This window comes from Ictalurus punctatus, chromosome 6, assembly GCF_001660625.3.
Source record: "Ictalurus punctatus breed USDA103 chromosome 6, Coco_2.0, whole genome shotgun sequence".
Lineage (NCBI taxonomy): Eukaryota > Metazoa > Chordata > Actinopteri > Siluriformes > Ictaluridae > Ictalurus > Ictalurus punctatus.
In genome coordinates, this window is record NC_030421.2 from 21,422,053 (window position 1) to 21,439,121 (window position 17,069).

Genomic DNA, 17,069 nt, shown 5'->3' on the forward strand with positions numbered 1-17,069 from the left:
ATAAGAAGTTGCCTATACATGTTTAGTATCATTCAAAATGTCTCACTGCATCTGGAAAAATGGTCTCATTCCCTCAGCAGCAGTTCAAACCAATAATAAGAAAAATACTGCTTGCCGTTGAAAGTGTACCCTCCCCGGGTACCTCATACAAATAACCTCCTGTATGTAAATAAGGTACATCCTTCCACAGACATCGAAGACCCATTGAATAGTGGGCCCAAATTCGAATTAGAATCACAAACACCACCATTTGGTGGACCTACAGAGTATCTGGGTATTTAGGGAGGACAAAGCTGGACAAAGATTCAGGGGATCTGTAGACAGATCTCCCACGCAATTGTTGTGTGCCATTTCATTGCCAGGTAAACATCTCTAATTGTCTTGTTTGTGTTTTATGTGATGTTTATATATCTTATTGATTACTGCTTGTTATATTTTGAATTGGATTACGAATTATTATAGAAATTAAAGGTTAATAAATTGTTAAGTTTGAATTTGTTCAGATCTATCCTGAAATCATAGTCATAATCAACAGATTACATTAAGTCCATGTTACTGCAAATCTGCGACCAGGTTAGTACAGGCTAAAATCCAGGTTTAGGTGGAGCATTGGGGCATGCCAACTGAGATTTTAGAGTCCAGGCTAACAGCTTGTCTTTAGTTAAGTGTACTTCGAGTGTAAAGGCTAAAAGTAATTTCCCTTTAAAACAACATATTGTTGATTGACCAATCTAAATAGGGTGAGCCTTAATCTCCGATTATTGTAATATTATTCTAGTTAAGTTTACATGGTAAACCATGTCATAATTATAACTACTATATATAAAAATAACTAATTATAACTACTATTATAGATAAGTAAAATTGGTCGACTTGTTCAGATAGTAGTGGTCATGACCTCTGACTAGGGATAATGTTATTCTAATTAAATGTGTACAGATCTATGGGGAATAAAGAAAGTACTTTTTTACTAAAAGGGCAAGCATGGGTGGCCATCTAAATTGTATTAGTCAATTACCTCTGTCTAATGACCAAGACTGGTGAGTTTGTGACCGTGAGATCCGCATACACGGCCGGTGCAAGACTCTGAGTGACATGGAATCCGAATGAATGAGCACTACCTAAGTAAAGGGTTAAATAGGATAAGCAAATGTCGAGATAAATGCAATGAGACAGATTGGAATTTTAATATCTCTTAAAATCATTCATAATTGGAGTTAGATAAAGTAAAAAGAGGATAATATTTAATGCTGACAAATTGTTAATTTAAATGTTGCTCCATCACATAAATGAAAAACAGTATCACGTAAGAAACCTTCTGCTACGCCATTGGATACCGTCATTGGACCAGCAGGTGGTCCTCCCCTACACCAGAAAGATTTGTTTACCATCTCTAATAGGCTTTGTGACAATGCTATTCTGAAGATCTCTGTTAAGTCAATACTGAAACCCTGAGAAACAAGGGAACTCAATGGACAGGAATGTAAGCAATGGAAAAAACTCCACACAGACTAAGGTCATGTTCAAGACATACAGGCATATGAACTCAGCAATCATAAATCCAAACATGGGTATAAAAATCTGAACAGCAAACTGAGTTGCTATGCCTTCAAATTATAGTGCTTATGTTTATATCTAAAAGCATTTGAAAACAAAATGAAATAATTTATGACTTATTTGGAAATATAAAATTGACTGCATTTTTAATAAATAGCAATGCTTATGGGAATTAAGTGAATAACTATGGGGGGGGGGGACCGTGGACATGTATTCCAAGCGCTGAACTAAGCATTTGTTTGTGTGTGGTTCATGTTGTCATATGAATGTACCTTCTAGTTCAGTTTTACACAGCTTATATGAGTTCATTTTCCTAGAACTCTTGCAACAAAGAGAGGGTACTTTCCAGTCCCTTTATGCGCCTTTCCCCATCTGCTTCTCCGGGGACTTATAACACATGTGGAGACCAGGCCACTGCTCCTATAGCTGGTAGCCTTCCAGAATAATTAGCTCAAACTATAGACTGGTTGATATGAAAACAACAATTTGCTTTGTATTTCATGTGCAGATGAAGTGAAGGGTGGGTGGCCATACTTTGATAAAGAGAGATGCCACCGCCATTATCTAGCTGGCTGAAAGCACAATCTACCAATGCACACGGTCCAGAGAGATCACCTCTCATCCGCCTACTCAAACCCCTGATTGCGGAGATGACACACTACTTCAGGAGTTAACAACTATTTGAACAGCTATTTGACATTTTTATCAAACAATTGCAATTCAGGGAATGCAAAAAGAATGGCATTTTTGTACCCAGGTGGCTTAAACAGATTGTTAGTGCATTACAGTGAAGCAAAAATGTCAGAGGCGCTTGTGCCTGCAGCCATTTAAAGGAAGAAGCTAGCCAATAAAATCCTATTGGATCAAGAGATTCTGGGAAAGCAAACAACTATCCCAAGTGTGTAAACAAACAGATGATAGAAAGAGTGAAGTTCCTTATTGCCTCAGCTGCCTCTAGCCAACTTTTACAGGCAACAGATCACTACTACATGTCACAGTGGCTGAGTCTAATTTATCACATCAAGCAGCATAAGTGGTGTTGGTCCAAGATCAGTGCAGTTTAAATCTTTGACCTTTGCTCAGTAGGCAGTAGTATGCTCTAAGCAAATAACTGTTTGCTGATCAGTCCATAGATTGTAGCATGGAGCCAGGTAATATAATTGTTAAGAGTTTTGCCACCACTATGCAATTGTGATGGTAGAGAAATGACAAACACACCAGAACATACATGGAACAACAAAAAATACTGCTTTTTCCAAATAGAAGATATCACAGTGACGTAGTTTCAATCAAACATTTATCCTATTAAAAAAGAAAGGGCTTAGGCCATCTATGGCTCTGTAATAAGGGGTTGGGCAGGCATCTCATCTGGTCTATACTTTCTATGAAGCTTGTAGCACATGCATGTGAGATGTGGCAGTCAGGAACCAAGTCAAATACAAAGTTCTCTTCAAATCTCTCTCTCTCGCTGTGTAATTATGGGGTTAGAGAGAAGTCCTGGAAGACTAAGCCTTTAACCTACACTGAATATTGTGCATGTACAGTAATTTACTTATTTCTTTTAAAAGAACAGAGCCAGTATCCGCCAACGCTGTATGCTAATGTAGAGCTGTATGAGCAGTCGGGGATACTCCCTTTTTGAATGTGTGTGTAGTATTCAGAAAACAGTAGCTCCTTGGACCCAGTCAGTATAGATTTATTTTATAAAACAAATCAAACTTTAAATATTAGGCACTCTATTCAAATGTGTACAAAATATTTTGGAGCAATATATCCAATATAATATATTGGAGCAATAGAGCTTTTACATTTCTGATCTTTGCACTCACAGGATACATCTTTATTAAAATTGTCATTAGATTCAAAATGATATTACATGCCTACTTGTTTTTGAGTTATTAAACCAATTAACCTTAATAGTGTGCCGTCAACCCCCCCCCAAAACAAACAAACAAACAAACAAACAAAAAACAATAATGAATACAATCACATTACTAATGGTAAAATTACAATAACATTACTATTACTGGCTACACTTCACAGACCCCACTTTCAGAACCACCGGTGTAAATGGTCCTCTTATCTGTGTTAACACACATGCACCTTCTCTTAGAAAGTTTTTTAAAAACCTGTAAATACTGTGTTACCAACTTACAGGGCTTCCATTAAAGAAAGGCTTAACAGAAAAACCCATCACTCATGTGCAGAAAGCTTGTTTGCAAATTTTGCATCTAACCACATTCCCTTCTAATCTAATTTAAATAGTCATTTGCTTGACACATAATGTAATGTACACTACACACATGATGCATATTAAATAAACAATCAAAGAAAAAAACCTAACAGCTCTTAATTTCTATAGTGAATTATTCAACCTGAAACGAATGACAAGCACCCTGCATGGCCTGGCTGAATGTGGAACACACAGAGAGGGGAAGGTACGGTATAGCCACCCATGGTCTAAAAATCCCCAGGTGTTCAGAGCTTATTTTTCCTTAAACAGAAGTGCATGTGCAGCCAGCTATGGCACCCATGATTCAAAGAGACTAAATGTCTAGATGGGAGGCAGAAACAGTTTCATGACTTCAAGGTTCTGCCTTTCAGCTGCTGCTGAATGAACATTGATAACTCATTGCCAGGTCAAAACCGGAACATGTCCCCCACTGACGTGTCAGCTTGAAAATAGTGAAATGTTTGTGTTAATGGTGGATGTAAACTGGCTACTCTAACACCTTTCACTTTGTGTTGTTTACATTGGCAAATTAAGATAATAATATAGATTTTATACACTGCAAACTCACACTCTCACACTCACACACACACACACACACACACACACACACACACACACACACAATAACAGAGGTTAGATCTACAGAAAACATGACGTAAGAGTTTCAGGAAAAAGACCCAGGTTAATCCCCCAAGGCTGTCATTTATGTGGGACTGGCTGGTCCATCAGCAGGGTGTGTTCTCTGCATACACAAAACCCTAGTGATGCTCGATATCAGTGTACTGGGAGAAAGAGGGGCTGAGAGTGCGCCCGGGTCCCATTACCTTGTTACAAACACAGTAATATAATACTACCCCAGGGACCTGCCCCAATCCAGCACAATCTGGGCATGTCGTTCAAGGAGCACCAAGCACCTGCACCATAACCTCCACTGAGTCATGATACATACTATAACTCTCTCATTCTCTCTTTCTCACTCCTACTTGCTCTCTCTCACACTCATTCCAATTCATTCCAACATTCAAGCTTGGCAGATTTGAGTGATAAAAAATTAATGTGAAATGTTTAAAGATGGTGAAAGCCCGTTTTGGGGTAAAATGACATCATGGATATGGACATAATGGCTACAGTTAACGCTCTTCTGTGAGCAGACAACAGCAATTTGGTCCTAATAGCCCAGGGGGCCAGCTGCACAGTTTTTTTCTATTCTCTGTAGACCTGGCTTTATTGGGTAGCAGGTGTGCGTAGGCCCCTAAGACACTGCTAAGCCTCAGTGGGACAAAGAAGGAGGTTCATGATTGCAGATGAGCATTAGGAATGAGACACAGATTCACAATGTGTCTGCTCAGACAGCACCAGTCTAATTCATTTGTAAGAGAAAAAACAAGGATAGAATTCATTGCAAATTGTAAGTACAGGAATACCAGCACTGGAAAAATGACAAATAACTGAACAGAAAACTGGTAACAGAAAACAAAAGAAAAGTTATAACAGCAAACAGAAAATTCCTGGCCCCTGAATGTCTATTAGCTAAAAGTCTTTTCAATGAAAAAAGTAACATACTATAAAGAAAAATTCAACGAAATTTCAGTAAAGTCTATCAAACAGTTTAATGAATAATTAAAAAATATACATTTTTGTAAACAGTTTCAGATTAGTACGGCATGTTAAAGAGAAAAATATAAATGGATATTGTTAACTGAAATAATAAGAATATTTGATTATACTTTAGGGTGGCCACAAGCATTACAGAATAACTGACTATATGACTGGTTATAGCCAGTGGGTTTCTGTTTGACTCCTAACCTTACATTATACATGTTTCACTTTCACTCATCATCATTATATATTATTGGTTGTCACCTCAACCAAGGTTATAGTAGTTTTGCATTTTTCATTAGTTTTTATTTTTATTTAGTTTAAACATAGTAAACTATGTTTTCAAATTCAGTTTAGTTTTAATTAGTTTTTAAAGTGGGTTTGATAGTTTAGTTTAGATTTTTTTTTTAAATGCTTAGTTTTAGTTTAGTTTTTATTAGTTTTAGTGTTAGCTTTAGTCTTTTGTAATATGGGTTATTTGTCAAGACCAGAAAAAGTATTGTGTAATAAAAACTCAACAAAAACATCATACAATTTTAGAAATATGTATTCAACAATAACACCAGTACATAAAATGTACATATGGGCACAAATAAGCTGACACACCCATGAAAGATGCTGTTAATCCTCTCTTGCTCCAACCATCTACACATAGGGTTAGCTTCCTCGCATCCTTAATGATCTCTTTTAATTTCTGCTTTGCCGTATCCATCTTAGCCCCAATAAGGCTGTTGACTCTTGCAGCTCCAGGTTTTTTGAACTTTGGTTCGAGTAAAGTGGCAAACTCTTTGAAGGCAATCGTCTCTCACAGTCGTGTAGACATCCATAAACATATCAATAAACATACTAATCAACGCTCCCTCCTGCTTGTGGTGTTCCAGCATATTTACTAACCAGCAGCTATCGGTTCGCTGGTGAAAGCACTGCTGTAGTGTTCTCTGTCCTGCGGTTGTCGCCGTCATGCTGCCTAGCCCTGTACTGGGGTTAGCTTCTGTTTCGGGGGAAGGGGGCTTGGCGTTCTCCTTTCCCTTATTAAGGTAAGCTAGGTTAGCCTCCTTGTGTGCGCTTCTCAAATGTATTTTCAAATTCATGTGAGATTTCCCTTTAATAATTTGTCCACATATTTCACCACCTTCCACTGCAAGACACGTACTTTTATCTAACACGCAGTCATATTCAAAATAATCCCAAATAGTACTCTGCCACTTTTTACCAACTTTCGGTATCGCCATGATGCCAGGTGAGGAGCATGGACTATGCTGTGTTCAATTTGACATGGAATATCGTAATTTCCGGGTTCCCAGTCTGAAATGTCAACTCTGAAAGATATTTGCTCTATGAAAGACATTGACAAAGACAAAAACGAAGGACATTTACTCTATAACTGTATTTTATTTTAGTTAGTTTTGCAAACAGACAATACAGTTTTAGTTATTTATCGTTTTTTTTGGAATGCCTCGTTTTTATTTAGATTTCAGTTAATGACAATGTTTTTTCACACCTAGTTTTCATTATTTCGTTCGTTTTCATTTATGATTATAACCTTGACCTCAACAGAACCATTACGCTTATGGGACATCTGACCAACTGTGTGTTAGTGCTAGGTATAGATTTACTGACTGTGACTAAATTGAAAATCACATTACTGTGTTGAACTACAAAACATGGTTACAAATAGATTATTTCTATTAGCCTCTGATTGAGAATAGTGATTCAAATATGACAGGAGAATTTGTTTATGTAGATGAACTGATAACAAACCACATGTGCAGATGTGTTCATTCAACAACATTCCTCTGACATTTATATGGAAAGGTATGATTGTAAAATCTAAAGCGGTCAACATTGTCATCATATTGCTGAAATTCTTATTTAATGTTAATGCTATAATAAACATATCCTGATGATGAATAGTACCAGTATACCATGCATACCATGCCTAGCATGCCTGATGATGAATGTGTCCAGTACCAGTATAACATGTTTCTCTACATTCAGGCACTGCATCACATATTCACATCAGAGTCAGTATGCAGATATAAGCTACAGCTTCATTTTCATACCTACAACATTTTGGTTAAGGAGAATGAACTATGGATGGAACTAAGGTTCGGGAAACACTGTGCCAAGTTCACTCCAACAGAGTGGCGAGAGAATCAAAATTTTCTTTCTTGGGCACAAGCTTTCCCTATCCAAGACTTTAAACAGCACATTTTACAATTTCCTTCTCGTATAAATTCATTGTTCCAAGATACATTGGCAGAGCAGAAAAACGGTCATGCTTTCCAGGTCCTAATGTAAACTATATAAGATTTTATTCCTGAAAACAGTCTAAACGATGAGGTGCTGTCTTCAGTAAACTAGAAAGCTCAATGTGGCGAACACATGTGACATCACACCATCATCCTCAGCTGGGAAATAATTACTCACTATATTTACACACCAGTTTCACGGTAAGGGCATTCCTGACTGAACTGAATGAGGGAAAGTCTAGATTAAAAGGTTAAAACAAGAATTTTTCAGCTACCCTTGATGCTGTTTACTATAAAGTAAAGCGTGCCAAGTGGGATATTTACCACCGACAGTCCTGCCTGCTTCACCAATGAGTGAGAAAGTACGCGAACGTATTCACACTCAGCTGGAATTATCTCACCACACTAGTATGGCCACAGAAACCCAGAGTCAGCAATGCAATGTGTCTCTTCCCAGACCATTCAGGATGTGCAGCATAGGCTGAGGGCTTTGGAAATGCAAACACTGTGGCAAGTTCAACTACCATGGTCTCTAAAATGACATCCCTAATTGTTTATTCCAAGTCATTAAATAAAACTAGAATGACACCCAAAAGTAAACACCAAATTTTGGTGGTTACAAAAAAATATGTAAGTGGAAAATTTAATTTAAAAACATGTATATTAAACATTCTCAACAAGTTACCTCTAATGATTCAAGGGAAATAGTTTCTAATATTTTCAGAGCTATGTAACTAACTTTTTGTCCAGTCCTTGAAAAGTTCAGTATGAACAATAATATGTAGAACACAAGGCAACACAGATCCTACACAGTGCAAAGGCTCAAAACCTACACGTTAATAATAGGTACTAATAACTACTGTCTAGGCACACTGTAATTGGATTTCTGTAGATGATTAAAGGGAGATTATGACAGTGCCATCGTGTAATAAAGCCACCTTTGGGTGTCACCAGGAAAAACAGACCACTGTACTCCCTTCATTATGTAAACACTGGTAAAATGTAGGGAGTGTTATCACTACTGTGACTTCACATGCCTTCTCTCAGTGAGTCTGTGTGTACAGAAACATTGCAGTTCCTCAGGCACGTTGCTATGTGACAATAGGTGATTACATGTGACTTTAAATACCGCAGAGACACACCTGTACCACAGTATGGTGCTATAACAGCAGCTCAACACAGGTCTTAAATTAACACAGGTGTAATTTAAGAGAAGACATTTTTACAAAATGATCAGCTTTATTCTGTGTCTGTATCAGTGTTTTCTATTTACTACTCTCCATTTACAATAATTTACTAACAGGACCTGGAAATATGCTGACTTTCTATTGTTACTGCATTGGATTCAATACTCAAGAGAAGGGGACTGACCTGTCCTAGCCCCATTAAAATTAACATGACTGGTCTCTCCTTACCCCAGTACAGACAAGCAGATTGTTTGGCATTTATGAACTGTGGAATTTTTTTTGGTGATGGCTATAATGAAAACACAAAAGAACAAATCAGAGACCAATAAGGGACATTTCCACCCTATTAGAACTAAGGATAACAGTTAATATCAGCTGAGATTAAATGTAAGACTTCCCCAGATTTTATTAATGTATTTAAAATTAACGTATTTAAAAGTAAATATAACCCATATAAAATGTGTGTCATCATAGACAGCTTCTTGGAACACTTTGCTCTCAGTGCTTGTATGAGCAGAGATTTTGCTAAGCCAGGTAAATGTTTATCTGTCATTTAATCTGTTTTACTCTGTGGGTGACCTTTGTAGTGTGCAATGTGGCAAAATAAACAGTTCACTGTGGTAGAGCATGGAAAGCCCAGTTAAATCACCAATAGCTGAGTAAATCTCAAAGATTTCTCCACTTTACATAGCAGGAAAGTCATATTATTATCACTTCCCCTTTCCTGTTTACATATTCTCACAGTCTCTACTAATGCCCTTTCTGTACTATATGGGCAAGAAGCACCTTGAGGATGAATTCACAGGATGTGACACACATCAGAGCTCTTAACCAAACTGTAGATATTGCTGCAAGATTTTTTTTTAAGCTTTCAGTCTTGATTGGCTCACAATTAAAAAGTTTATTTTATTTAAAAAACAAACAAACAAACAAACAACAATTTACCTAAGGGATGGTGGCAGTCATGTTGACCATCCAGTTTATTAGTACTAAAAGTCTACATACTTGGACAATACATTCATTTACAGATATAAGAGAGGTTACCGGAAAAGCGTGGGATGGTTAACATTGTATTTAAGAAACTTTCACTGCCAGGTTGTCTGATTGGTGGATTGAGATCAGATAAATTGTATTTTCATTATCTAATTAAAGGACCTTAGTCTAGGACTCTTCGTTACTGCAAGGGCATGCGTTCTCACAGCTAGAGGACACCAGGGATCTACTAGAGCTATATACAAATAGCAGATTCATTTAAAATAATGATCTATTAATCTTATAACTAATCAAGTTTTGATTAGCAGCAATTGTGTCTCTTTGGTGAACAAATGTTAAGTCTAAACAGCCTTTACAATGTTTGTTAATATTAACAACACTAGTAATACTAGTAACTCACACAATTGATTATTATTGGTTTCAATCCAGACTGACATCTTCTAGCAGGAGAGAGTTCTTAAGACTGGTTTATGCTTTGTCAAATGTGCTTCTAAGAACCAATCAAAAAGCCTGTAATGTTTATCAGCACAGTAAACATCTTTGCTATTTCCAGTTTATCCATCAAACAAAGAGGTGGGGTATAAACAAGTAATAGATGGGGGTGTGAGCCTGTGCTGACTGGAGCATTAACTTGCCTTTACACTTCATAAAGCAAAAACAGGCTTCAGAATTTCCTAGAATGTCATGCTGAGATCAGTGAATAGAGCTATAACAACTATCAATTGTTGCCTGGACTGAGCCTCTACATGTTCTTTGCTTACACTTTGTGATTGTTGATGGTATGCATTTTATGAGGTGTTAACTATAAATATAGCTCAGGTTTTTTTCAGCAAACAGAAAAACCCATATACAAGAAATAGCATGAGGGTAGGACAAATACTTGATCAGGTTTGCAATCATCAATTTGATGACCAATAACCATGTTTCCATACACCTATTTTTATGCGCATTTTGGAATATCGCTTAAAAAAAAACGCTGGCTGGAAACGCCAAGATGCGCATAAACTCTAAAAATGAGCATAAAAAACAAAAACCTATGCGCACAGTTGAGTCAGATAAATTCTTTAGTTGAGAAGATGATGTGCACATAAAATTACATGATGGACACACATTTACCGAATAAATTTCTCGAGTTCCTGTAGTATGATTGAGGGCCAATCTTTTCTATTCACGTAATCCTTGTAACCCTCAGCGGGAGCCAAAATGGGGATATTGTTTTGGTCATTCTAAAACGCTTTAGCCAAAGTCTGTCGTCAAAGTGGTTCGGTATAATTACCTGCCAGAATTGTCTTGCACGACTGCGTTCTCAAAGACCAGGCTCCCGTCTCAACGCAAGATGACATGACCGTGTTTATTGTGTTTCGTCTGCGCGCAGTGAGATGCAAGAAATAAACAATAAAAAAAGACCCACAGTGGCTTCTTCAACAGCAACAAATACATTTTTATTTTTGATATTTGGCGCCAGTTCATCAGGAACTGACGCATTTGTTCTCTTCGACTCACTGGATGGAAACGGTGCTTTATTCGCAAATGTTTTATTTGATATTCCAGTTTTGCGCACAAGTTAAATTCACAACTTTGGATGGAAACATAGCTAGTGTCACAGAATATAAATTTTTCTTTGTGTATGACTAATGAAATGAAATTGCAAACATAAAACACACAAACACAAAAAGAATACAAAACATGATAACTACACAAACTAATTTAGGTACACATACTCATTACTTTGCTGCACTTTTGACAATGAAGCTGGTTATGGCCCTTTTATAGCCTTTGCAACTTTTGGTTAAATTTCCATAATGATCTAAGAGATCTGCTTCTCAAGCATGATTGCTGAAGCAGCTGTTTTGGTTCAGCTCCGGACTTGGCAATAGATCACAAAAGGCGCGAACATCAACCCTGACTTTAGTCTAATGTGGGGGTTAAGACTGGAACAAATAAGGAAGACAGGAATAAAGGATGAGTGAGTAACTCTGCAAGCCAAAAGAAATGTTGAATATAAATGGGGAAAAACATGGAATGGACCGAAATTCCTGGAGTTTGTCTAGAAAGAATGCAAGTGTAAGTTGACAGAAAACTGTGAATGCTATTAACAAATACAGAAAACAGCAAACACATGTATCTGATAAAGAAGTGAAATGAAGAAGTGAGTGAGTGAGACAGCATCTGAGTTTTAGGTAACGGCTGAAATCCCACTGGTTTATTGTATTTGACACTCTTGGCACTGGGCCGCTGGTCTTTTACAGGGCCTGTGTATGTCTGCTGATTTCTATAGAAAGCAGAGGCTAATTGCACAAAGCAAGCTGCTTTGTTTTGACTCTGACAGGCCGAGAGAGACAGATGGCCATTAGCTGGAGTGTGGCAGAAAAGGACATTTCATCCCCCCACCTACAACTACAGCAGGTCTCAGAGGTCACAGAAAGCAGGAAGAGGTTTGTGGTTTAACCATTTGAGGTTATGTATCATATATATTAAGAGCAGTGACATTCATTTGATACATTTCAGTCTGAAGAACAAGTGAGACATCTGACCATCAACTACAACTATAAAGTATAATAAAATCTATAGATTAAGAGATGCAATCTGCATTCTGAGTACTGAACAATACAAATGAATACAATCTTTAAGCACTTTTGCTCATATGTTTTCTTCTATTGAACACTGATGGTGCTGAAAATATTGCTTGTATTAGAGAAAAATATTTTCCATTGAAGGTACTTTATCTGGTTGGTGACATTTTACATCAATGCACATCATTTGTATCTTTAGAATACATTTTTCACCTGGAAACATAAATATAGAATAAAAAGTAATGTATGGTACATAATTGGGCCTTAAGTACCACTGATGTACCTTTAAATTTTTTATTCTAAAACCAAACACCTTCTCAAATACAAGATACATACAAAATGCACAAAAGATGTACCCTTGATGGCACCACCCCCACAACAAAGAAAAGTACAGTTTAGTACTTTTATTTCTGAGAGCATGCCCTATACAATACAAATAGGCCAAACAAAAAAAAAGGCTTGACTTACATGTGAGGGCTGAGCTCATAAAAGTTCCTGTTGCGATACTCTTCCACCTTCTCGGCTGTATAGATTGGCAGGGACTTGTAGGGGTTCATAGAAATCACCACACTACCAATATATGTCTGCAAAAAAGAAACTAAAGCGTTAGACAGAGGTAAGAATTAATAAACACAGAAAGTCTTATCATGATGTTTTCCTTTTGTGTATTCTCTGTAAAAAGTGTACACCATCAAATGTGCACAGTAATATTGGTGGAATTAATTGCAGTTGAAGCAGGAAATACATCAGATCCTGGCTAATCATATTAATGAGAGACGTGTCTAAAGTACTTTGTAACATCATCACATATCAGTCCATATAGGATTTCGCAGAGGTTTTTTAAAAAATTGTTGCAGCCAAAAATGCATGATTTTGCTGCTTATTCAACTGTCAGAGTTTTTTGTGCTTTTTTGCGGAAAACTACTTGAATTGGCGAAATTGCAATTGCACAAAATTGTTTTGCGCAGTGATGTTTGTTGGTAAAGGAGACCTTAACTGTACTCATGTTTGGTCACGTGAATCGAAGAGGGCTTTGGCTTAATGCACGTTATGATGACGTCACATGACGTGTCTTGGCCCAAATCTGTGGAAAATCTGTGGTAATTTTAAAAAAATTGCAAGCTCTGTTTTTCAATATAGCAGAGATTGCTTAAATTTGCATTAAATTTAAAGTTCAATCACAAAATTGTGAAATCCTGGAGGGACTGACATACTGGTTACAAGGCTATATAAGCAAGCTATATACAAACCCTAGACATGTGACCCAAAGACCGCTCTAAAAACAGTCAAACATTCAGGAGGCTGTTGCACTGAGGTCAGAGGAACTCTGCATTTGTTGGCATTTTTCATCTGGGAATTCTTGGTGTATTATTTAGACATGCACAAGCACATGAAAACACAATGAAAAATGTGTGGAATCTTGTGTGGAAAATTGTGGAATCATCTGCTAAAATGCTTTGAATTTGTTTCCATTTTTGTTTTTCCCCTCCCAGTTGCATTTACCAATATTTCCTTTTATATCAAACCTGTGATTTTAAAAGAAAAGAGGGTGGACATGTTTATATGGTTAGAGACTTGAGCTGGCAGTCTGATTCTTGCAGGCTTTACTTACCTTCTATTATAAAAGGTGTTGCATATTCCATTCAGCTGGATAGTCAAGGCTCCACCATAGCAACACAAGCCACAGCCTACTTTTCAGTTGAAATGGGTGGCATAATGATATCTTTACAAAACTAAATGGAAGGTGTTTTATCTATAAATATAAACAGTACCCAGTGTAGTGACAATTTATATGAGAGACGCATCTCATAACTACAACTCTATGTCTATCCTTATATACAAGTGAAAGAAACACACCTAAAAGATGTCTCTTTCAACTTCCTAAAATGAGTCGAAGCAACCTCTCGCTTCTCTGAGGGTTTAACATCATAGTCATAATAGAATGAACTGAGGCAAGATAAAACTCAAGGTCATCTGGCTAGAGATAGATAATGAGGAGCATGAACATTCAAATTAGCTTTAACCTGATAATAATGTTGCATTATTAGACTAGTTAATCATTATAAATAGAGGAACAGAAAAACTGAGCCAGTCAATGCTTCCATGCACCGATCTAATGAAATCTAACTTTTGAACGTAATTCTTATTTCAACACTGTAACAGCCATCAGAACTCCTTTTCTTTACCTACAAGACTTGAAGAAAGTCTTAAGATCAAGATCATTTTCTGATGGACTTTGGTACTTGATAAATATTATAACCTACTAAAACTGATACTTTATCTATTGCAACAGTCTATTCGAAAGATTTATATCTCTTTCAAAAGTTAGACCAGTTAATATAAACCAATATAAGGCAATCAGAAGGTCAAAGCTCTAAGGGGGTATAAAGTATACATAAAATAATGAGTAATTGGAATTATCAAGTGCAAGACTGCAGCCAGGCTGTGCTAAAAGTTGTATATGGCTGGACATAATTGGTGGTGGTGATGAACCATGCCCTGCTTTCAAAACGACAGAGCAAAGTTCTCATTACCTGAGAACACTGAATGTCAAATTTCCGCTTTCCAACACACCCAAAATGCGCTACTAAAATTCAATAGTTTATAGAGCTATAAAGTCTACTACACAAAATCCAAAAACCAATTATTGTCCGACCAAGTCATCAATTCTTAATGATTTCTTTCTATCGGAATAGACACAATCGTTAACTTCATTACTAACAATCCATGTCAGTTGAAAAATACTGTAGAAGTGTATTGGAGAAGAAAAAAAAAAATCACTGGCCATAGTTCAGTGACTACAGTGTTTTTTATACAGGGACTATCATGACCGATTCTCTGTTGCAGCCAATCATATGAATTTATGCAAATTATCTACCTGGTGGCTCACTGCTAATGGCAGAGTTCTGACAGATGGTCTATGGTCTGCTAAGTAGGTAACAAAAGTGGAGGATGAACAGAATGTTTAAATATGACTGGACAGAGAAGGATGAGATTATTCTCCACATTAAGTTCGTGAGTCTGTGAAACATCATCAAACATGGTAACCTAAAGCGTAACAAACTGATGTGTGTTATTCATAGCCGTAAAACTTTAAGCATGTTAGTTGCTTATCTGGACCTTTCTAAGCAAGCAATTGCGTGTATCTGGACCTTCAAAAATTTTGAGTTGAATAGCTCTGATCTAGATGATCTGCTTCATTTAAGACACCATCTACATTTCAGGCTAATCTAATTCACTGACTGATCTGGTATGTGGTCTCTTCTGAGAGTCTCTCCTTCCAAGACATGGTCTAAATGGGCAGTTGTGGCTCAGTGGTTAAGGCATAATGCTCAGACAATCAGAACATCATTAGTTCAAATCCCAGCACCAAAAAACTTCCACTGTTGGGCCCTTGAGCAAGGCCCCAATGGCTCAGCTGTATATCTCGACTTCAAGCAGCTTTACATAAAAGCATCAGGCAAATGAGGTAAACAAATGAATGGCACATGTTGAGGGAAATGACAGACCAAGAATGTTAATTTATGTCCTCTTAATTTTAATATTACTATATTAATTGGAAGTATGCAACTTCCATTCCAAACACAACAACATGGTGAAAGGGATCTGGGCTAAACTTAAGAGGAAATGATGTGATGTGGTATGAGAATGTGGGAAGAGCCTAACCTAGTGCACTATATGCCCAATGGAAATCTATTTGAGCTCCACTCTTTTAAAAAGCCAAAAAGTAAAGGAAGTGTGTGGTAGACTTAAGTGACATAAGATACAATGCAGAATGGTGAATAAATCAATGAAAATGTTTACCCTTGAATATGTAAATATAGTGAAAATTTGGATAGTATTTGAACAGTCAAGTTGACAGTGACAGCTCTTCAATGGATTTGTTTTAGATAAGGGTAATGTTCGGTCATGGTTCAAAACATATTCAAAACAGACAACAGGAGCAAAAAATTAAGAGGTTGCCATATGGTGTGTCGCTTTTGTTGACTTAGTTCTCCCTAGTGACTGTATATACAGACGGATGACAAACTGAAGGGAAAACAATTTGCATGGCTTCTCTTCCTTTATATTGTATTGGTTTTCATTCATGATGTTGTTGTTGCAAATTTCTGATGTCAAGAAGTGTCACATATTGAATTATTGAATCAATATTGAAGGGGGGGGGGGGGGGGGGGGGGGTCAATGAAACCTGTTTTTACTGTCAAACCAAGCTGCATGTCCAGAAATTATATAATATGTCCTAAATCACGTGAAAATGTGGCTTGAACCGGACTGAATAAAGTCAGACTTCATTTTCCTTTACCAGTCATTTGACCCAAATCAGATTTGAGTCTGAACTGCCTTAGATTGCAAGACAACAAGTGTAACTTACACTTTAGCATTTAAATATGCTATTGAAAAAAAAGTCAATTAAACTAGTAAGAGCATAAAACTTGACGAGCAAAATGCAGTCAGAATACTAACGCATACAGTTAAAGATAACCAATTTGTAGAACTTTCAGGAGAACTTACATAAATCTCATTGTGCTCAAAGCGTTTCTGTAGGTTCCCGATGAAGGTTTCCTCTGACAGGGGCTCAAGCAGGACCATGTCGCCTACCCCTATCATGTTGTCGAGAAGTGATGTCTTTACCTCCATCTTGGACATTCCCCCCCTGTGGAAATGCAAAGACATA

General features: G+C 37.1%; 1 protein-coding gene across 5 annotated transcripts in view; it reads right to left on the minus strand.

Annotated features, from left to right (window-relative positions):
- myo1b (myosin IB) overlaps positions 1 to 17,069 on the minus strand; it is a 67,745-nt gene that overhangs the window by 41,021 nt on the left and 9,655 nt on the right. For all 5 annotated transcript variants that reach the window (XM_053680990.1, XM_053680989.1, XM_047156083.2 and 2 more), the window contains exons 2-3: positions 16,907 to 17,048; positions 12,863 to 12,978 (exon numbers count right to left, since the gene is read on the minus strand). In XM_053680990.1, coding sequence (XP_053536965.1) covers positions 12,863 to 12,978; positions 16,907 to 17,041 — 251 coding nt within the window. In that variant the 5' untranslated portion in view covers positions 17,042 to 17,048. The remainder of the gene's footprint in view (positions 1 to 12,862; positions 12,979 to 16,906; positions 17,049 to 17,069) is intronic.